A 23,684-nucleotide genomic window follows, 5' to 3' on the forward strand; every position below is an offset into this window, starting at 1 on the left:
AATAATTTCACATTTTATGTGAATGTTAACATAATTAAAATGAGGGATATTTACCGTAAAATACACAAACTTTCAGTAAATTCTGATTTTATTTTTTTTTTATTTTTCCCACAGATATGAAATACCCAAATAGAAGTTGATTATAGGACTTTTGCCTCATATTTTTTTATACCTAAGCATGATGGATAATAAAGGTGGCATAATAAAGTTGATGCATATGTAAATACTAGTCAAATTCCAATTTATTATATTCTCCAGTTTGTTTGTGAAGTTTTCTTAAATATATATGTGCACTCATTCCAAATCAATTAAAACTATTTTACTACACATTTCTATCTCAAAATTGTGTATTACACTCGCTAATTACCTTATCTTGTTTGAATTTATAATTATACGGTGTTACACTAATTGATTATTCGTCACAATACATTATAAAATATATGTAAATATTAAATAGACTAAATAAATAAGATTAAAAAAATAGAGAAAATTCCGTGTAAACATATCAATTAATGTTAGTACCCGTTTAGTTATTATATACTTGTACCTATTTTTTTTTTTAGAAGAATACTTGCTCTCTTAAATACTAATTTAAAGTGATTCTACAATACGTTATTGTCCCAAACCTGCATAGTATTACCACTAATTATTCAAATTCATTTATAATATATCTAAATAATTTAATATAAATTATTATAATAATTAATTATACATCTCAAGTTCTCAACAAAACACAAACATAAACGTGAGCGATGAATCACGACCATCTTTCAATAATGACCAAATAAAGGTAATATTACAAACAGTAACTTGGCGAAGCCATTACCAAACACAATAATTAATCTCACACACATATATTTATATATCATTTGGAAACATTCAACAGCACACTCATAACATCATGTAGTGTTTCGTTATTGGGGATTGGGTGAAAACTAAGCATAGCTAGACTATAATGCTTGTTGAAGAAATGGATAATCAGTGTAACCAATCACAGGATGACAAGTGTAGAAAGTGTTCCTATCATACTTGTTAAGCGGCGCATCCAAGCGATACCTCTCCGGCAAATCCGGATTCGCCAAGAAGAGGCGGCCGTACGCCACCAAATCGGCGGCGCCATCATCTATAGCGGAATTCCCCTTAGCCCTGTCGAAGCCACCGGCAGCGATGAAGGTGTTGCCGAAGGCCTTCCTCATGGGGAGGAGCTGACCTTCGGCACACCCTTCGATCACCGTCGCGCCAACAGCTCGCGGCTCGATGACGTGGAGGTACACGAGGTCGAGCTCGCTGAGCGCGTTGGCCATGTAGAGCCCGAGGCCGTCTGGATCCGAGTCCACTGACTCGTTGTAATCGGAGTATGGAGACAGCCTCATCCCCACTCTGTGCGATCCTATCTCGTCGATCACCGCCGCCGCCACCTCCAGAGCGAAGCGGCACCTCTTCTCGAGGCTGCCGCCGTATTCGTCTGCCCTGTCGTTCACTTGATCCTTCATGAACTGCTCCAGTAAGTAGCCGTTGGCGCCGTGCATCTCGACTCCGTCGAATCCTGCTTCCATAGCGTTGCGAGCAGCCACCCTGAAATCGGTGACGACACCACGGATTTCTTCGGTGGTTAGTTTGTTAGTCAAAAAGTTGCAGCTGCTTTATTTTGTCAAATAAAGGCAGCCCCATTTCTCCAACTTGGCGTGCACCTACCGCCACCAACCACCTCTCACCAACCACCTCTCATCTACCACCTCCAATTTCCCTATAAATAGAGAGCTCTTCTGCAGCATCCAAATACACACAACACAATTACAACTATCAAAGCAGAAAGCCTTCTGCGAGAGAGATAGAGAAAGAGAGAGAGAGAAAAATCTTGTGAGAGAAAACTTCAGTGTGGAGTTATACACGAGTGATAAAAGTGAGTTGAGAGATAGCCTCTGCGTAGGCAGATACAAAATACAGTGTGGTAATTTTGTTGTACTCCTCCTTTTGAGATTCTCTAATATATTGGTGTGGGTCCGTGGACGTAGGCAGTTTGGCCGAACCACGTTAAAAATATCGGTGTCATTTATTTTTTCTCGTTTCATATCGGTCGATATCCAAAATATTGCGTCACACTAGATCCCGGGCGGAATTAGTTGCGTCTAATTTCCTAACAACTGGTATCAGAGCCACGTTGGTGGCGAAATTTTTTTTTCTTGCGCTGGTACTATTCACGTGAATAGTGAATTCGTGAATAGTGAATTTTGCGAACAGTGTTTCGTGCGCAACGGTAATTATTCTTTTAAAATTCTTAGTATGCTCTGTGGTTGCAGTGTAAACTGAACCTTCACATCAGAAACGAATTTTTTGAGAAAATTATCGTGTTTTTTGATCGAGTGGGAGCAATGTCGACAGACGATAAAATTTCCAAAATGGAGAAATTCAATGGTGTGAATTTTGGATTTTGGAAAATGCAAATGGAGGATTACTTGTACCAGAAGGACCTGTATAAGCCCTTGAAGGAAAAGCCAGTGGATATGAAGGACGACGAGTGGGAGGTGCTTGATCGAAAAGCACTCGGCGCAATCAGACTGACCTTATCAAAGTCAGTCGCCTTCAACATAAAGCATGAGAAGACAACAGCGTCTCTCATGAAAGCTTTATCCAGCGTGTACGAGCAGCCGTCTGCAGCAAATAAAGTTCATTTGATCAAGAAATTGTTCAATATGAAAATGACGGAGAGCAGAAGATTTGGAGAACATTTGAACGAGTTCAACGAAGTGACGGACCAACTTACCACGGTGGACATCGAATTCGATGATGAGGTCCGGGCTTTGTTAATTCTTGGGCAGTTACCTGAGAGCTGGAATGGCACAGTCACGGCCATTAGCAGCTCTGCCGGTAAGTCCAAAATGAAGTTCGATGATGTCGTGAGCATGATCTTAACCGAGGAGATCCGGAGGCAGTCAGATGTAGTCTCCACTTCAGGTGCCGCTTTAAATGCAGAAAGCAGAGGCAGAAACTCAAACAGAAGTCAAGGGCGTGGACGGAGCAAGTCAAGGAATGGCAGGCAGAGCTCCAGGATCCACAAGAATTCCAACAAATCAAAGTCTGTTGAATGTTGGAACTGTGGTCAGGTCGGACACTACAGAACGCAGTGTAAAGTACCTTCAAAGGGAAACGAGACAAAGACCGAAGCCAATGTTGTGGCTGAAGAAGAAGGCGATGCCTTGATATGTTCCATGGAGAAAAGGGCCGAGTATTGGGTCATAGACTCTGGAGCATCTTTCCATGCCACCTCGAATCGAAATTCCTTCATAAATTACATGTCGGGAAATTTCGGAGAAGTATATCTCGGAGATGATCACCCATGCAGCGTGGTGGGCATAGGAGAAGTACAGATCAAACTCAATGGATCTGTATGGAAATTGAAGGACGTGAGACACATTCCAGAGTTGAGGAAGAACTTGATCTCCGTCAAGCAATTGTCAAGAGAAGGATGTGATACACACTTCTCAGGTGATTATTGGAAAATCACTAAGGGCGCAATGATTCTTGCACGTGGCAAGGATACTGGAAGCCTATACACAACGATGAATGCGTGTGTGACAATTGCAGTTGCTGATAGCAAGAAGAATGCAAATTTGTGGCACCAAAGACTTGGGCACATGAGCCAGAAAGGGCTCAAGTATATGCATTCGAAAGGGAAACTACCAGAGCTTCAGTCTGTTGATATAGACTTTTGCGAAAGTTGTATCTACGGGAAGCAGAAGAGGGTGAGTTTCAATACCAGTGGTAGAACTCCGAAGCAAGTAAAGCTTGAGTTAGTCCACACAGATGTTTGGGGCCCAGCAGCAGTTTCATCCAATGGCGGAAAGTCTTACTTTGTGACTTTCATCGATGACCACTCGAGAAAGGTGTGGGTTTACTTCTTGAGACACAAGCCAGAGGTGTTCGAGGCGTTCAAGAAGTGGAAGGCCATGGTGGAAAATGAAACTGGCTTACGGATAAAGAAGTTGAGATCCGATAATGGTGGAGAATACGAAGATATGGCGTTCAAGAAATTTTGTTACCAGGATGGCATCAAGTTAGAAAGGACGTTGCCAGGGACACCACAACAAAATGGAGTTGCAGAACGCATGAACCGGACGTTGACAGAAAGAGCTAGGAGCATGAGGATACATGCAGGACTGCCAACACAATTTTGGGCAGAAGCTGTCAACACAGCGGCATATCTCGTTAACCATGGGCCATCTGTACCATTGGAGTACAGAATACCTGAGGAAGTTTGGAGCGGCAAAGAAATTAAACTTTCTCACTTGAAAGTATTTGGTTGTGTCGCGTATGTACACATTAGTGATAATGCCAGGAGTAAGCTCGACTCCAAATCACTAAAATGTACTTTCATTGGATATGGTGGAGATGAGTTCGGGTACCGTTTTTGGGATGACAAAAACAGGAAGGTCATTCGAAGCAGGAATGTCATATTCAATGAAAATGTGATGTACAAGGACAGGAATGCAGTGCAGTCCACCGACACAACAAGTGACGGTCCAACATACGTTGATCCAGATGATACTGCAGAGTGCAGTACATCAAAGCAAACAGATGAAGGTTTGCAGACGGAGGAGCCCAACTCTGAGGCTGATCCACCACAGTCTCCAGTTTCAGCTCCAACTCCTATACCCAGGAGGTCATCTCGACCTCATGTTCCAAACAGGAAGTACATGAATCAAATGTTACTGACCGATGCTGGTGAACCTGAATTCTATGAAGAAGCATGTCAAGTCGGAGATTCTGTAAAGTGGGAGCTTGCAATGAAAGAAGAGATAAAATCTCTTATCTCTAATATGACGTGGGAACTAGTTGAGTTGCCCAAAGGAAAGAAAGCTCTACACAACAAATGGGTGTACAGAATCAAAGAAGAGCATGATGGTTCAAAGCGATATAAGGCAAGATTGGTAGTCAAAGGTTTCCAACAGGAAGAAGGAATTGATTACACAGATATCTTTGCTCCGGTTGTAAAGTTGACAACAATCCGATCGGTCCTGAGTATTGTTGCAACGGAGGACTTGCATCTTGAGCAGTTAGATGTGAAAACTGCTTTCCTCAATGGTGACTTAGAGGAGGAAATATACATGCAACAACCAGATGGATTCTCTGTCAAAGGAAAGGAGAAGCTGGTGTGCAAGTTGAAAAAGAGCCTGTATGGCTTGAAGCAAGCTCCAAAGCAATGGTACAAGAAGTTTGATGGATTCATGCAGAAAAATGGCTACATGAAGTGCAATGCTGACCATTGTTGTTACTTCAAGAGGTTCGAGTCCAGCTATATCATCTTGCTACTTTATGTTGATGACATGTTAGTAGCTGGCTCAGACTTGAACGAAATCAAGAAGTTGAAAAGACAGCTTTCAGCGGAGTTCGAGATGAAGGACTTAGGAGAAGCAAAGCAAATTCTCGGGATGAGAATTTACAGAGACAAGCAAAAAGGTGTTTTGCAGTTGTCTCAGGCCAACTACGTCAATCGAATCTTGCAAAGATTCAACATGAGCAGTGCTAAGCCGGTTAGCTCAGCATAAGCTCACCATTTCCGCCTATCCAAAGAGCACTCTCCAAAGACTAAGGAGGAAAGAGACTTCATGGCTAAAATTCCTTACGCCTCAGCCATTGGAAGTCTGATGTATGCCATGGTCTGTACTAGACCAGATATCGCTCATGCAGTGGGAGTTGTGAGCAGATTTATGGCAAATCCAGGAAAGCAGCATTGGGAAGCAGTAAAGTGGATATTGAGATATCTACGTGGATCTACTGATAGATGCTTATGCTTTCGACGAGGTGATGTAGCACTACAAGGTTTTGTAGATGCAGATTTTGCCGGTGAGGTAGATCGCAGGAGAAGCACTACCGGTTATGTCTTTACTGTTGGCACAACTGCTGTTAGTTGGATCTCGCAGATACAAAAGACTGTTGCTTTATCCACTACAGAAGCAGAGTACGTGGCAATCACCGAGGCTAGCAAAGAAATGATCTGGTTACAAGGGTTGTTGGCAGAATTGGGTTTTGATCAGACGAAGAATGTCTTGCACAGCGATAGTCAGAGTGCGATACATCTGGCAAAGAATTCAGCATTTCATTCTAGAACGAAGCATATTGGACTTCGTTATCATTTCATCAGATCTCTGTTGGAGGATGAGGTGTTAATACTTGAAAAGATCCAAGGAGCTCAAAATCCAGCCGACATGCTTACAAAGGCAGTAACCATTGATAAATTGAAGTTGTGCTCAGCTTCAATTGGTTTGCTAGAATGACAAAGACAGAAAGGCTGCTGCGTTGATCGAGGTGTGAAGACAGATTGAAATCAGTCTTCAAGTGGGAGATTGTTAGTCAAAAAGTTGCAGCTGCTTTATTTTGTCAAATAAAGGCAGCCCCATTTCTCCAACTTGGCGTGCACCTACCGCCACCAACCACCTCTCACCAACCACCTCTCACCTACCACCTCCAATTTCCCTATAAATAGAGAGCTCTTCTGCAGCATCCAAATACACACAACACAATTACAACTATCAAAGCAGAAAGCCTTCTGCGAGAGAGATAGAGAAAGAGAGAGAGAGAGAAAAATCTTGTGAGAGAAAACTTCAGTGTGGAGTTATACACGAGTGATAAAAGTGAGTTGAGAGATAGCCTCTGCGTAGGCAGATACAAAATACAGTGTGGTAATTTTGTTGTACTCCTCCTTTTGAGATTCTCTAATATATTGGTGTGGGTCCGTGGACGTAGGCAGTTTGGCCGAACCACGTTAAAAATATCGGTGTCATTTATTTTTTCTCGTTTCATATCGGTCGATATCCAAAATATTGCGTCACACTAGATCCCGGGCGGAATTAGTTGCGTCTAATTTCCTAACATAGTTTTCTGGGAGGAGACCAATCTACTCCTTCTAAGCCAGGGGTCAATCCCTTGTTTGTTGATGAGACTGGAGCTTGGCCGCCTGGCTGGTAATCTGCATATATATTATCAACATTCTCATGAAACTCATCAACTAGCTACCTAGCTTTAGCCGCAAGAAATTCAACTGTTAAAATTAGGGGTGAAGCATTACTTCATTTTTCACTAATGCTCGACTACTCGACTAGCAGGAATTGAACATGTCGAGGATTGATTAATGCATTTTTTCTAAAGCATTTACCACCATGAAGCGTATTTTTTGTCTTGTGATCTTGAAAGTGAGTAAAAATAACCATTCTTTATATCATTAATCCAATACTAACTCATCAAATTGCAAGTTATTCAAATAGAAACGATGGTAGGTAAGTTTGATAGAAAGTTGTGGGATACCATAAGTGGAGGCACGGCCAACATGCCACAACTGCAGGAAGAAAACAGCACCCTTTTGATGGACTGCATCCACTATAGGCTGCCATGCCTCCACATGTTCCTTAGTCCAGATTCCAGGTGTATCTGGGAACCTATATATATCAAAATAGACACAGATATTCTCAAATTATTTGAAATATATTTATATGAGTCGTGCGTAGACGTACCCTTTGGCAGTATCTGATACAATTGTTGCTTCAGTGATGAGGAGGCCGCCTTTGGTTGCTCGCTGGGAGTAATACAAGGCAGCATGCGGCTGTGGAACGGTGTCGTATGACCGAGCTCTGGTTAATGGTGCTAATACTATTCTGTTCAACACCACCCAATTAATGGAAGAATTAGAAGAAATATATGTAATGAATTAAGGAATTAAACCTGTGGGAGAGTGTGAATTCCCCCATCTTGTGGGGGGTGAGCAGAGGAACAACATCAGTATCTTCAGCTGCCATAACTCGATCTTCAGATTCTATGGTGTAGGACGTTGCTACCTGCTTTCTTATATCTTACATGTCGGTACCACACAACAAAATCAAATCAAACCTACTGAAATGATCAAATGTTTTTCCTGCCTTCGGTTTTGACAGTAAAGCAATTGATAGCTATGGAGTGAGTTTTATTTGATTTTTTAAATAAATGGTTTTCCTGTAATGGCCGAAACGCGCCCTTCGATTTTCTGGAAATATCTGAATTTGCTAATTTTTAGCAACTTTCAAATTTTGAATTTTGAATGATATAGATGATTAGATTGTGATAACATATTTGTTTCGCTGGGGATTTTAATTAGGGTTAATTATCGGATTCATTGATTCAACACTATTTTTATATTGATTTGTAACTTTTGCATTACTTTTTTTTAATCGAAGCAATTTATCCCTAAAAAAAATAAAAAAAATCGGTGCAATTTGGAACATCAACTTACAAAGTTTTATAGCTTTGGTATCCCTAAATATTTTCAATAGTACACATTTATAATTTAATCATTGTGGTCTAAGATTACTAGTTTTGATTTATTAGATCTCATATTAATAGCTAATCTGCATTCGAGCCTTACAAACATATTTATTTCATTTTAGTCAAATTATACTCAATGCAGCCAACCTTTTTCCTAGATAAATTTTATGTAATTTTCATTTTTGGTAACAACCTTCTTAAATTTGATTTATGCAAAAAGACCATTAATTTCACAATCTTAAAATCAGTCTTTACTCATGAATAATGCACTCCTTGAGATACAAAACCTTTCTATTAGGAATTTCCAATTTTATAATTTCAATTGAAATTGAATGTCTTTAATTATGAATCCAGACATTCTTGTAATTTATATCGTCTCAATCATCTACGAGTCAAAATGAGATGCATGAATTATCAATCACCTTCCAATAAGGCCTCAGTATCAAAATTATGTTGAGAAAATGCAAAAAGAAAAGAAAAAAAACGTTTACAAACTCATGTCGATTAATTAGGGATGTCAATTGGGCCAATTCATCGAGTTTCAGGTCAATTCTATTGAGTTGTTGAAATATTTGGATACGGAGAAATTTGATTGAATTTTTTTGAGTTAAAATGTTGAATCTTAATCCCAAACGTTCGGGCTTTAGGCTAGCCCATCGAATTAGTTGAAGAAGCGATCAAAAAGGAGTTCAAATAAAAAATAATAGGAGTACAACACAAACTGTAACTTGGTAAAACCATTACCAAACACAATAATAAATCATTTGGAAACGTACAAATACAATGTATTCCTTCAACTCCCTAAAACATTAAAACATTAATCTACAACTCCTTAAAACATTATCACTTTATTATTACACACTTAAAACATTAATCTACAACTCCTTAAATCCCGTGCCGAAAAGCCAATGTAGCGTCTTGGCCGGGACAGAGGGAGTATTTCTTTTTTTGGTATCTGTCATGCATACAATTTATTTTAGGGTTAATTTGTTTTAAATACATAATCTTTACACGGTTTTTGGTTTTTCTCTAAATAAATAAAAGTTTGTTCTAAATACATGAACTTTCATAATTTTTGAAATTTCCCATGAAAGTCAATTCAGACAAAATTGTTGGTGTGACGCTGAATTTTGCTGACGTAAAAGATATATATGATGTTATATATAAAATTTGGGTATTTTAATTATTGTGAAATAAATTGTACTAAATTAAACCTTTAAGATATTACACGACAACAAAATCCGACTCTAAGACAGATTTAATTTTATCTGAATTAACTTTTGTGGGAAATTCCAAAATGTGTGAAAGTTTTTGTATTTAAAACACATTTTTATTTATTTTGGGAAAAACCAAAAATTGTGTAAAGTTTATGGATTTAAAACAAATTAACACTTTATTTTATAATGAACTCTAATTGATATTGATTTTGAATTAATTAATTTATAAATTTATTAATTCAAATAAATATAAAAAATAATTATAAATTCTAATTAGATGAGTGAACTCTAGCTAATTATCTTGCATTATATTAAAACACAATAAATTAAAATTAAAGAAAAAATAATTCAATAGTATAACAGATTGAGAGTAAAACAATGTAAATTGTAGCACAAAGAATCCCATCTGATTTTCGCATAATACTATTTTAGACCATCTTTATCGGCGACAATTTGAAGCCATGGTCGAAGGCCACATAATCAAAGTAAATAAAAATAAATAAAAAATAAAAAGGGTGAAACAAGCACGTGGTTGACCGCTAGAAAAATGAAATCAAGGTGGTATATAGCAATGAGAGAGACACTTGTCTTTATTGCATTAATTTTGGTAATTTTATTTAGATAAATAGATAAAATTATTATATAGGAGTATTTTTTTATATAAAATATTAAATATAAAAAATAAAGGGTAAATAACGTTAAAATACATAAACTTTTGGCGAATTTTGATTTTGACCACAACTTTCAAATGTTAATGTAAAATACTTGAATTTTTTATTGATTCTGATATTTCTCAAAACAAACTCCTTCGACCAAACTTTTGCTTACTTGTAAATGATGTGGCTTACTAGTGCTGATTTGGATAGTAAAAGCGACGTCGTTTGATAGTAACAATAAAATATTGTCATATGCTAATAAAATGACGTCGTTTTACTCACCGATTTCAAAATAAACCCTAATTTTCTTATAATCTATGATTTTCTCCTAATTTCTCCCATTCGCGCACAAACGCAAAAAATAAAACAAAGTCTTACAGCTGCACGAGGACATATATAGAATTTATGCTTTAAATTTTTTTAGTGTGTGACGTTCGAATAAGAGCAGAGATCCTACCAAAATCAGTGGTTGAACCCTAATTTGTAGGTGGCGAACTCAATTTCTACCCTAATTAACGAATTACAACTCAAATTACAACAAAACAACGATATTATAAAATATGGGCAAAATCACACAAATCGTGAAAGTGATGTATTTAGTTCAAAATCAAATATACTTGTAAAAATCAGAATTCGATGAAAGTTGATATTTTACAACAAATAACATTTTAATTTATATATATATATATATATATATATATATATATATATATCTCGTCGGATGAGATAAGCTTTAAATTGGGGGAAATTATAATTATTTATGAAAAAATCAGAATCAATCAAAAGTAAGAAATTATCATAATTATCAATTTATTAAAGGATCACTAGGTCTTATTATTGATTTACGGGGGATAGTTATACGAATGCCAGCCCATGAATCACAATCACCTTTCAATAATGATCAAATAAAGATAATACAACACAAACTGTAACTTGGGGAGACCATTGCCAAACACAATAACAAATCATTTGGAAACATACAACACTACACTCATAACGTGCATTTATTCATTGAGAATCGGTGAAAAAGAAGCAACTACACTATGCTAGCTTGTTGAAGAAATGGATAATCAGTGTAACCAACAACAGGGTGAGAAGTGTAGAAAGTGTTCCTATCATACTTGTTAAGCGGCGCATCCAAGCGATACCTCTCCGGCAAATCCGGATTCGCCAAGAAGAGGCGGCCGTACGCCACCAAATCGGCGGCGTCATCATTCACGGCGCAATTCCCCTTAGCCCTGTCGAAGCCACCGGCAGCGATGAAGGTGTTGCCGAAGGCCTTCCTCATGGGGAGGAGCTGATCTTCGGCACACCCTTCGATCTCCATCGGTCCAACAGCTCGCGGCTCGATGACGTGGAGGTACACGAGGTCGAGCTTGCTGAGCGCATTGGCCATGTAGACCCCAAGGCCGTCCGGATCCGAGTCCACTGCCTCGTTGAAATCGGTGTAGGGAGACAGCCGCATCCCCACTCTGTGCGATCCTATCTCGTCGCTCACCGCCGCCGCCACCTCCAGAGCGAAGCGGCACCTGTTCTCGAGGCTGCCGCCGTATTCGTCTGTCCTGTCGTTCACTTGATCCTTCATGAACTGCTCCAGTAAGTAGCCGTTGGCGCCGTGTATCTCGACTCCGTCGAATCCTGCTTCGATGGCGTTGCGAGCAGCCGCCCTGAAATCGTTGACGATGCCACGGATTTCGTCGGTGTTTAGTTTTCTGGGAGGAGACCAATCCACTCCGTATAAGCCAGGGGTTAATCCCTTGTCTGTTGATGAGAGTGGAGCTTCGCCACCAGGCTGGTAATCTGCACATTAATTATTATCGGCGAGATGAAGCTTTGAATTTATTAAGGGCAGATGCTAAAAATAGAAACAATTTGATACCATAAGTGGAGACACGGCCAACATGCCACAACTGCACGAAGAAGATACCACCCTTTTGATGGACTGCTTCCACTATAGGCTTCCATGCCTCCACATGCTCCTTTGTCCAAATTCCAGGTGTATCCGGGTACCTATATATATATATATATATATAGGGTTAGCTTATATTGAGATTTTAAATTTTTTGAGATTTTGAGATAAATGAACATATCAATAAATTCTTTGAACATAACCAATATAACTGATGAACATATGAATCTATTTAATTTATTTAAAAAACACGCCACTTGTAGGGATTGAACCCCAGACCAACGCGCGTTCATAAAAATTAATTGACAAGTTCATCAAAATGTACTTATATGTTCATTTATCTCAAAATCTCAAAATATATATAAATCTCAATTGAACCAATTCCTATATATATATATATATAGAATGGCTAAAATAAGAGCATTTCTTAAGATATAAAATAAGAATCATTTTCAGCCCTTGATCATCAAGATCTACGGTTGATTCGTAATCCTGTTGGATAGATTTATGGTCCTGAGTTCAAATCTCAAAGGTACCAAAAATTTATTTTTCACAATTCATACATTTATACAGCGAATTCATATGTGTTCTATATAAAATTCATACATTAAAAATTGTTCTATGTGCTCTCACGGTAGCCCACCCCTATATATATATATCAAAATTGAGAAATTATTTGAAATTTTGTGAGTCAAAATTAATTAGTTATGCAAAAATGTAGACTTACCCTTGAGCAGTATCTGATACACCTGTTGCTTCAGTGATGAGGAGGCCGCCTTTGGTTGCTCGCTGCGAGTAATACAATGCGGCATGCGGCTGTGGAACGTTGTTGTATGAGCGGTCTCTGGTTAATGGTGCTAATACTATTCTGTTCAGCCCCATTCAATTATTGAGATACATAGATATATACACAAAGAAATTGAAGATATATGCAATTATTAATTAAGGAATTTAAACCTGTGGGAGAGTGTGAATTCCCCCATTTTGTGTGGGGTGAGCAGGGGGATAACATCAGTATCTTCAGCTGCCATAACTCTAGCTTTGCTCTGTTTTTGAATTCTTGTTTGGTGCTCTGTTCAACTACTGTGTAAAACAGAGGGGGGTTTATAGTAGCTGGTGGCGGCAATTGCGTAGGCGATTACATCATTGTCTTGCATGTTGCTTTCTCAATTATTAATATGAATGGGCGCCATTTTTACGTCAAAAAAGGGGCAAGAGAAAGTAACGTGTGAGAGCTATAGAGGCGGCGGATACATCAGATTCGCCACTACTCTTGCGCTTTAATTTGCTGTTCTAAATTGTACTCCCTCCATCCACGAAATGAGTACTCATTTGTGGACGGCACGAGTTTTAAGAAATGTATGGAGTGTAGTGTGAATAGTTTAAGGGTCCCACTTTTTGAGTGTTTTAATTAAAGAGATGTGTGGGGTACACTTGCCAAAAAGGGAAATGGGTACTCATTTCGTGGACGGACGAAAAATGAAATATGGATACTCATTTCGTGGACGGAGGGAGTATTATGAATTTTTCGATGCTTTAATTTTTAGTATTAATCGTATCAAACCAAAAAAAAAAAAATATAGTATTAATCTCTTCTACTTCTAGTATTAACTAAAACTTAATTATTACTTTGACCTTCGGATGGGGTTCATGGGAAAAGAGAATTTGGTTTTGGAAAGAAAAGCATTTCAACGAAAATTGCATTTATCTGTATTGTTAATTTATGTGGACATCTTTTATTTGATATTTTGTGGGATTTTGGTAAATAAAATCACAAACTATATTGATTTTTTTTATTTTAATGTGATTTTTTATGTGTGACAAATTAAATCATCACATTTCAATTTTTACAATTTCGTCCCCTCAATTTTTTTTCGACTATCAACATCGTTGACTTTCTTTCGACTCAATTTTCAATTAAAATATTTATTTATCTCTCTCCCTCGTACACAATCCAACATTTATCTTATTTATATACCAATTGGTGATGTTCCAATTACCTAAATATTTTTTATTTTATTTTTATTTTAAAATTAACCATAATAATGTTAAATGTATTTATAAATAAAAAATAGAGAAAAAATAATTTTTAAACTTCCTAATTTACTTTATCAAAAATAGAAATTACAAGAGTTAAAAAATTTAAAAAAATACATAAACTAAATTACAAATAGATATAGATTTTTTTTTCTCAATTTTTATATTTTTATCATAAATAATTATTAAAAATTATTCACTCCGTCCACTAATTCAAGACCTACTTTCCTTTTTGGTTCGTCCACCAACTCAAGGCCTATCTATTTTTAGTAAGTTTTTATTCATATTTTAATTGGTGAGTCCACAATACACTTTTTCTCCACTCAACTAATAAACAATACACTTTGTGGGTCATTTTCTCCACTTAACCAATAAACAATACATTTTGTGGGTCCATTTTTTCACTCAACTAATAAAAATACACTTTTTCTTAAAACCCGTGTTTTGGCTCTTATGTCTTGAATTAGTGGACGGAGGGAGTAATATTTAAACATTATCGAGATGTTTGGTTTGAGTGATAAGACATGATTAATAAAATAATTCACCTTAATCAAGTGTTTGGTTTGCATGATTGAGCATGTGATTGATAATTCGGCCCACATATAATCATCCAATTGAGTGATTATTTATCACTTCAAAGTTGAGTGAATTATTTAATCATTCCTCCAATTTTATCAATTTTATCCATCTCATCCACCAAAATAAACGTCCCCTATATTATATAATTAACTGTCACCCAATTAGAGGCTCTCAAATAGCCATGCCTTTCTCTTGACCGTTGACATTAATGTTGTGGGCCGTCCAATATCACCAATTTATATGCATTTTAAATTTATTTTTAAATTCATATAATTTGTCTTCTATAAGTGACACTCACATGAGTGTCATCGATGAGAATGGTTATGTCTTTTTTATTATAGTTGATTTTATTTGAATTAATTTGATCCAAATCAAATGCAACAAAAATTCATTTTTCAACATAAAAAAGACATTATTAACTCTTATACAAAATTTTCATTCCATAATTCTATTATATATATTGAATAATAATAATTCATCATTAGATTTACTTTAAAAATCATGGATATTTTTATTTTTTTTTAATGGTAATTTAGTTTAATTAAAATATATATTTTCATTTCATTTTTAGAAATGTGATAAAAAATTTAAATAAAATTAATATATATATAATTCAAATTCTAAACTTAATTTAATATATTTAAAAATATTATAAACTTTTACTATAGATATTTAAAATAAAACACATTTTTATTTTTAATATTGTGACTGTTTTATTCTCATGGATCCGAATCAATTTTATCCAAATAGATTTACCCTTTTATTATTTGCTCTTAACATAGCTAACTAACAATTTTAAAAGAACATTTAAGAAAGGTCACAATATAGCCAGTAATCATGGTTAAGCTCAAGGTTTAATTTGGTATAATTTATTGTACAATGATTGAACTATCCAAATGTATTTAACATCATATATATCTTATACACTAATAAAATTTGACGCTATGTCCGATTCAATTCCATCAGAGTTGACTTTCGTGAGAAATTTCATAAAATATGTAAATTTGTGTATTTAAAATAATTTGGTACTTTTGGTACTAATATTATAATTTGTGCTAAAAATATCAAATTAATTAAAATTAAATGAAAATATTAATTTCAACAGTACCAACATAAAAAAAATCAATTAATTTTGTACTTTTAGTATAAATAATAATTAACATTAATGTCAAAAATATCATCCAAATTCGCATTCAATTTGATCTCGGTTCCTCCAAATTAAGCATAATACTATAATTTAAAATTATAAAAAGTAATTAAAATTTGGGATTATAGCCAAAAAATACACGAACTTTGACAAAAGTTGCAATTTTCACCTGAACTTTTAATTTAGCCAAAATATACACCAACTTATATTTTTTGTTGTAATTTTCACCTCGCCGGAACTCCGATCAATTTTATTTTGACCAAACGTTGACGTGGCATAATTAAAACCATGTGGCACATATGTGGCTTTTCTTTAACTTTTAACTAAATAAATAAATTACTAATTAATAAAGCCTAATTCTCAAGTGAAAGAAACACCCAACAGTCTTTCATCTGTGTAACCTTCGACATTCTCCAAATTCCCAATTCCCAATTCCCATCCTTGCGTCCCCAACCCCTTGCACCACCCGACCCGTCCCTTTCGCCGGAGGCCACGAAGTCGCGCCGCGGGAGCCCTGCCGTCGCAGACCGCGCCTTTCGCCGAAAGCTCAAGGCACGCAGCAGAAGCTTCAGTGCAAAATCCCTTCTCCATTACAGTTGCGCAAAATAAGGTTAGAAGATAAGAATTATATTGAGTTTTAGAGATTGTATTTGAATTTAAAAATTCAATGAACTTACATAGGAGTGATTTGTGTGCTCCCCACTATATGTCCAATATATGGTTTCTAGAAGAGGACATCACGTCTACATTGTTATATATGTTATTTGCTTAAAATAATTAATTGAAAAAAGACAAATAATGTGGGCATATTCTTGAATTTCAGTGGACAAATGGTACCAATTTTAGTTATTAATCGTTGTTTATTGACTTGTTTACTAAAATTTTGATAAATGAAAATAGAATGGCATTGTTGTTGCATGTGTGCAATATACTTTTATCTGATTCTATTTGTTTATTTATGCTTTGAAGGTTCCTACTGGATTCAATTTGTTTATTTAATTTAACTTCTATTCAAGTTTGAATTGCAATTATTATTAGGCATGCACGAAGAATGAAAACAAAAACGAGAACCCTAAGTTTGTGAGATGTAATTTTTTGGCTTTATATAAAAGTTTTAGGTGAAAATCGCAATTATAACTTCATGTGAAAATTGCAATTAAAATATAAGTTCAAGTGAAAATTGCAACTATTATCAAAGTTCATGTATTTTTTGGTCATTGTTCATTTAATTCAAAACTACGTCGTTTAAGATATCGGACGTCTGCGCCACGTAGGATTTTCCGACTGCCACCTAAGCTCTAATTTCGCCGGAAGTCAAACTGGGGTGAAAATTGCAACAAAAATATAAGTTCATGTATATTTTGGCTGAATTGAAAGTTGGGGTGAAAATTACAACTTTTGTCAAAGTTCATGTATTTTTTGGCTATAATCCCTTAAAATTTGTATTTTTAAGATGCAAAGTCAAATATTGAGTTACAATTTACAATCGACTACTCGAGTGCATATTTTATTATTTAAATTTTACTCACTCAAATCCCCCGACACTCCACCCTCGTCCCTCCGCCGCCGACCCAAAATCTAACCCATCGACCGCCGCTACCTGAATTGCGACCTGCCGCTAATCACAGCCACCTCCATCGCGACCAAATTCCAGGTCCAGCAGTTTCTGCTATATCTTCTTCAAAGCTCCGCGAAGCAATTGGGTACGTAAATGGCCATGTTATCCAAACTCCATAAATTATTTGCCTATCTGCAAGATTTGGGGCCAGAAATATTGCTGATTACACTATCGTTGGAATTGACCACAGTCGTTTTGCATAGATATAATACGTGTGTGTGTGTGTGTTCTCTCGTAGTTTTCCCCCTTCCCAGAATTACGCTCAACAAGACTCAAGAATTTTAAAAATCTATCGTTGTTCAAGTTTGACCAGGCCAAAAGAAAAGTTATACATGAACTTCTCAATGTCTTTTTGCTTTTGAAACTGAAGCTTGCTTGATGTTCTAGTTTTCATTCACTTTTCGTGTGTAAATTAAAAATTGAGGAAATCGCTACTGATGATTTTGTCCACGAAGCTTGTTAGTTTCTAGGTTGAGCTTGTTCGGTGGAGGAACAGTTATAACCTGGGTGAAATGAGTCGAATGTTGTATGTATTCTTGATACTACTAAAAAACTTATATAAGGAGGCTTACCACTGTTACCATGTTCTTCTGTATGAGTTTTACTTGATCAATATTTATGAAAATCTGATATTAGATTTCATAACTAGTGAAGGAATTTTGTTATCTGATGTTAGCCAGTACTCTGTTTACTGAATTCAGAAAGGGCTCGCGGAAATCTATTTGCAGTTTGTTGCATAATCTTGAGTCAGTAATTTTCAGCTTCTTACATTGGTTTGGAGGAATTGTGAAATTGGTTTGCGATATAGACATTGAGAGTTGTTCCCTCCCCCTCCTCTTTTTATTTGTGGTCACCTTTTTCCCATTTTCCAAAGCTGTTCATATGAAAAGCACTTTCTGCATCTAATTATATGCTTCAAGAATCTGCATTTCAAGTTCTTGTGTAATGAATTGTTTGTTATTCATACCAATATTCCATCAGTTCTTTGCCAGAATCTTCCCCATGCTGTAGGGACTGGTAATGTGGGTGATCTAAGAGCGCTGAGTGACTTTTGTGATGGTCTTAAGTGGATGGGTAGCCATATGGTTCTAGAACAGGACAACGCTAGCCTAGGGTCCTCAAGAAGTTTTCTTTTAAAATGGCCAACTATAGCCTCACATGAAATAGAATGGTGTGTTATGTTTGCAATTTACACAGGCTAGAGTTTTCTGGTGTTTTTTGTGTTTAGGTCAACAAAGAAACATGGTTATTTATTAAGAGATCTATGTTTCGTTAATCTAACCTTAATGCAAGTCTTTGCAATTTTTCGTTATATAGGACGAGCACAATTTTTACTTTGAACCTATAGCTACAATTATGTAGTAAGAAATTAAAGCCCAGCGGTGTCGAGTACTCAACCATGTATGCTTGACAGAGAAAATATCTTCAAGGCCAGTAGATAAAATTAGAGGTTGCCATGTGCCTTTAAGCCAATGCAATTTCTATAGAGAAGCTCCTTACAGGTAATAGATTAACTTGAGGATGGTTTATATAAGTTGAAATCTAGAATAGAGGTCCTGGTATCTGTAATGCTCTCTTATTTGCATCTAGGTGCCTAATTGGACTTTGATAGCGTGTAGATCAGCTGCAGCCTGTAGATTAAGGATTATCTTTATTTTATTAGTTTTTGTTAGTTTCATAGTTATCTTTTATTTTTCGCAGTAGTTCAATTATTTAGGGTTAAGTTATTTAGGTCAGACTCATGGGCTCCAAGTCATTTAATTGGGCCTCAAGTCATTAGGTCTATATATAGTTCTTTACGACTTAGGGTTAAGGATATGTTGGGATCATTGTTTAGGGATAGCAATAGCTGTAGGGCAGAGATATTTTTCTCTGAGGGTCTCGCAGGAGGAGTTTATATATCGTATTTTTATTTTCTTTCTTCTTTCTTCATCTTCACACGCCTTTACTCTATCAGACTTAATAATCATCAAAAGAAAATAAGAGAGGCAGCCAGGTAGCAGTGGAGCATGAAATCCCACTCTCCATGGAGCACAGCCAGAAACCCAGTCAAGTTCCGGATGTAAGTTAATGGCTCATATCCCCCGCCTCTCCCCCCCCCCCCATCGCTCTCTCTCTAGCTACCTACCTCTTAAAAGTATTATTGTGCAACATTTTACAAGTTAACTTATATAAATTTCGTCTCAAATATGCAGACCAACAGCAGATAACCTAGTCCCTATACGCCTGGACATCGAAATTGAGGGACAGAGATTTAGAGATGCTTTCATCTGGAACCCTTCTGGTAAATTTAAATCTCTATGCTTCTACCCACAGTTAATACCCAATTCTATGTTTACCAATTTTTGGGTTTGCTGTGTCTTGTTGTTATCTCTTTGATATATTTCAGTTCTAACTGGTCATTCACCATTCTTTGCTCTGTTTTGAATTTTTTTTCATCCATGTAAAAATCTCAGTGTTAACAACATTATGTTCTAAAATTCACATTTTTATAAAATGGAACTTGCAGATTGTCATGAACATCAATCAGAAAATAATATTTAGTCAGCTGTTCCCTTTCATTATTGCTAGTTGGCTAATCTACAAGCTGGTAGCACCATTTCTCAACTCCCTTCAATTTAATATACTGCAGTTAGTTGTTGAAACAATAGTCACTTGTTTAAACCTTTGGTACTGGTGCTAGATGAGGTTGAAATCATTCATATACACGCGAATCAAGGCAGATTACTCAAATTATCCTAATTTTCATTTGTTTAATCTTACACTATATAATGTGAAAGCTTAGGTTGCGTTTCCAATTGCAGATCCTGATTCTGAAGTAGTGGTGTTTGCAAAAAGAACAGTGAAAGACTTGAAGCTTCCTCCTGCTTTTGTCACACAGATTGCTCAATCCATACAGGTACTGTATCTTTCTACCAATTCCTCGTACTATGCTGATTCATTACAAAAGAACGAGGATAGATGAGTTCCTTTGTAATACACTCAGACATCAGTATGTGTGCACTTTATTAGTTTATCACATACCATGTCTCAGTTTCTGGTTTTGCCGTATATCTATTCTTTAACTAGAACAAGGATTCCTGCTCACAGATTACCTATTAAGTTCTATCTAGATCCAAAAGGCTTTTTAAACACTGCTGGATCTTTTCGTAGCAAGGACCACAAGATGCCCTTTTCTATATCATCTGATTAGAGACTAAAATAGAGACTTATCTTAAATATACATAGGCCTTTCTGCAAAAACGGTGCATGTGTTTCAATTTGTTACAATTATTGGCCTGGTGTTTAAGGTTTTTATGTGCATGCTATGTTTGACTGTTTATTCAAATGCCTGTTATTGTAGACGCAGCTAACTGAATTTCGGTCGTATGAAGGGCAAGATATGTATACTGGCGAGAAAGTTGTTCCTATCAAGGTTTGCCATTGGTGAATTTCAGATTCTAGTTTTCCTATCAGTCACCATGCTTCTATTGATTTTGTTTTCCTCTGTCCATGTTGGCCCAGCTTGATCTTCGTGTTAACAGTACTCTTATAAAAGATCATTTTTTATGGGTAAGAGCTGCAGATATATTTACATTATTTGTTCAAATTTTAGCCAGAAAAGATTAGGAATTCATTCAGAACTTTTTTTTTTTACATAGGCTCTTTTAGTTATTATATAGACTTGTCCAAACATTTCAGGATTTGAACAACTTTGAGAGCAACCCTGAAGAATTTGCCAAAACTTTTTGCAAAGACATGGGCATTGAAGATCCTGAAGTTGGTGTAAGCACTAGCAATATGCCTTCATTTATAATTGCAACAAACAATAATGATCCACATTATCAAAAGGAAAATTGTGCATTTCATGGTCTAATCTTGTTTGTATAGCATTGAGTTTACAGTCTACATTGGTGCTAAAATAGGAAGGTTGTGGTGGTAACATAAGATAGTAAGGTTTGTCATAGTTCCATGATATTGCCTCTCTCTCTCTCTCTCTCTCTCTCTCTCTCTCTCTCCATTCTAGTAACTTAATTACTTTCACTCTGATTGAAAGAGCATTTGTTGTGGATTACTTTCATTGTTTTGTCGACTTTTCTTTCCATGGTTCATGTTTCTTCCTGAAGCAAACATGCAAATTGTGTCCTATGAAAGACCAAACCCTAGATGCGTAACAAAAAAGTATAACCACTCATTGATCATCAGTTCTGGAGAAGAATTTAAAGTTGGCCGTTCCTGGACTCTATTTAGTACCAGGTGCTTAATTGGTCAGAGTGCATTCAGGACTGGTCTCATATTTTATGGGAACAAAATGAAACATGACCCTATTTCAATTAATCAAATATGAGAGCACATTATTATTGTCAAGAACCAAGGCAGAGAGATGGTAGCCAACATTATGAAGGAATACTATGCCTCAAGATATATTAATGTGCCAACATTAGGAAGCACACATACTATTACATCGGAGACTTATGTTGCCTAACCTGCTCCATTCAATAGCCTATTTCACCAAATGAAAGTAGTTCCATTCTAGATGAAACCGTTACTGATCTCTATCAGATCAAACTAAATTTAAAAACCCCGCCAGACAATTTGTGGCTATTACATAGAATTAGTGGAGGACTTGCATAGCTCTTCTTCCCCTTTTAATTAGCAATCCTCTTTGTTGCAAAGCATGGGTCTGAATGATGTTACTATTCAACGGTCTGGATTCTTGAAAAATTATAGTTGAAAACTTAAAATTGTCTTAATTTTTCATTTTATCGTGACTTTTGTTTGCTTGTTTCAACATTTTTGTTTAGATGAACTTGAGACCATATATACCCTTTGTATTATGTTGAATGAGGTGCTCTGTATGTGTGTGTGTGTGTGTGTGTGTGTGTGTGTATAATAAATATATATATATATATACAGTTTCTTAAATGGAGCTTGCTGTGCTGACTGTGATCTTGTACAACGTTTGTGCTGTTTCTCGTTTGCTCCATATATGTGTAATCTTATGTTTATTTGTTTCTGCTTGCATTTTAATTCTGAGCACATCTATTGAAGCTTATTTATCCTGCATTCACTTTCTTCAGCCTGCAATTGCAATTGCCATACGAGAACAACTTTATGAGGTGAGTTGGTTTTGTAGGGATGCTCATCGTTATATCTTTGTACCTTATGTTACTATCATGCTCTGATTTGTTGATCACTTATATCAGTATAAAAATTGTAGCCTTTTCTTGCTTTAGATTGCTGTACAAAATGTGACTTCAGCCCGTGAAAGCAGAATAAACAAGAAAGGACGCAGAGGGCTTGAACATAGCCAGGCCAGGTCTCTTGTTAGATTCAGATTTCATTATCTGTTTACATTTTTGCTTCTGAAATATTTGGAAAGGTTAAATTTCTTACAGCCATAGCTGTGTCTCGCTCTATCTCGATAACAAAATTGTGTTTTTTTCCGTCTCAGCAAGAACAGTGGGAATGCTGTCGACTTATTTAAGTTATTTGGCAGCAAGTCCAGCGTCGTCAGGTGAGCAATTACATTAGGAAGTACAAAATTGATTCATTATGTTTAAATTCCATAGATTTTCTGAGAAAAAAATAAAATCATAAAGTAACTAGCTAATTTATAATAACGGATTCAGGAAGAGGAAGGAGTGGGATGTATATGAACCGATGATCGATCTCTTATCGAACGACGAGGTCGACGCCCTTGAAGCTAAGGAGGAAAGAAATGGCCGATGACTGAATTATCAAACATCAGTAAAATGTTGTATTGTAGTATAATATTTGGTTGTTGTAGCAAAATTAGGAACAAAGAAACTGTGGTAAATTTTTGGGGGTAATAGAATTGTGCAAGGGAAGAATCATGATTAGTTGTGTAACCAAAACGACAGCGTTTTACTTCGTCACATGCCAGATTTCACTTTCCCTAATTCGATTGAAGCTGTAATTGTAAAAATTGATTAGTGTTCTGATATGACGCTTTTAGAATCATGTGAAAAACAAAGTTCATATATTTTCACACAACTATCCTTAAAAATAACTCGATTTTCCACAAAAAAAGAAGAGTCTCAAACAAGACTGAGAATTTGTTTGTAAGTAATGATAAAAACAATCTTAATTTTTGACATAAACGTGGTTTTCAGGTTATAATTTAGGAGCCCTTTAGAGTCATCTAAGCGTTGGATCTTCTCTCTATAAAACACAAAAAAATGTGCTTATATCATTTTATGAATTTCGGATCAAAATTCATATTCAA

The 23,684-nt window shown here is 36.2% G+C and overlaps 4 protein-coding genes across 7 annotated transcripts in view; 1 reads left to right on the forward strand and 3 right to left on the reverse strand.

Moving 5' to 3' along the window:
• LOC131008955 (uncharacterized) overlaps positions 1-23,684 on the reverse strand; it is a 984,029-nt gene that overhangs the window by 128,989 nt on the left and 831,356 nt on the right. The gene's annotated exons all lie outside the window — the stretch shown is intronic.
• Positions 746-8,038, reverse strand: LOC131008980 (putative 12-oxophytodienoate reductase 5). Its single transcript, XM_057936141.1, has 5 exons — positions 7,717-8,038; positions 7,509-7,649; positions 7,303-7,433; positions 6,873-6,967; positions 746-1,613 (listed from the first exon to the last, which is right to left on the reverse strand). The coding sequence occupies exons 1-5, from the start codon at positions 7,788-7,790 to the stop codon at positions 951-953; spliced, it is 1,104 nt and encodes a 367-aa protein (XP_057792124.1). The 5' UTR covers positions 7,791-8,038; the 3' UTR covers positions 746-950.
• Positions 11,040-13,297, reverse strand: LOC131008975 (12-oxophytodienoate reductase 1-like). The gene is made up of 4 exons (XM_057936134.1): positions 13,032-13,297; positions 12,802-12,942; positions 12,045-12,175; positions 11,040-11,965 (listed from the first exon to the last, which is right to left on the reverse strand). The coding sequence occupies exons 1-4, from the start codon at positions 13,103-13,105 to the stop codon at positions 11,202-11,204; spliced, it is 1,110 nt and encodes a 369-aa protein (XP_057792117.1). The 5' UTR covers positions 13,106-13,297; the 3' UTR covers positions 11,040-11,201.
• On the forward strand, positions 17,306-23,358 carry LOC131009025 (chromatin structure-remodeling complex protein BSH). Of its 3 annotated transcripts, none has more exons than XM_057936216.1 (12): positions 17,350-17,540; positions 19,046-19,056; positions 19,412-19,517; positions 19,651-19,739; positions 20,260-20,354; positions 20,799-20,870; positions 20,960-21,007; positions 21,137-21,220; positions 22,516-22,554; positions 22,672-22,754; positions 22,890-22,952; positions 23,068-23,358. In XM_057936216.1, the coding sequence occupies exons 3-12, from the start codon at positions 19,465-19,467 to the stop codon at positions 23,165-23,167; spliced, it is 726 nt and encodes a 241-aa protein (XP_057792199.1). In that variant the 5' UTR covers positions 17,350-17,540; positions 19,046-19,056; positions 19,412-19,464; the 3' UTR covers positions 23,168-23,358. The 3 variants fall into 3 exon arrangements, with proteins under 3 accessions (XP_057792198.1, XP_057792199.1, XP_057792197.1); XM_057936214.1 differs by lacking the exon at positions 17,350-17,540 and adding an exon at positions 17,581-18,957; XM_057936215.1 differs by lacking the exon at positions 19,046-19,056 and having other exon boundaries at positions 17,306-17,540; positions 19,413-19,517.

The sequence above is a fragment of the Salvia miltiorrhiza genome, chromosome 2 (genome assembly GCF_028751815.1).
Source record: "Salvia miltiorrhiza cultivar Shanhuang (shh) chromosome 2, IMPLAD_Smil_shh, whole genome shotgun sequence".
NCBI lineage: Eukaryota > Viridiplantae > Streptophyta > Magnoliopsida > Lamiales > Lamiaceae > Salvia > Salvia miltiorrhiza.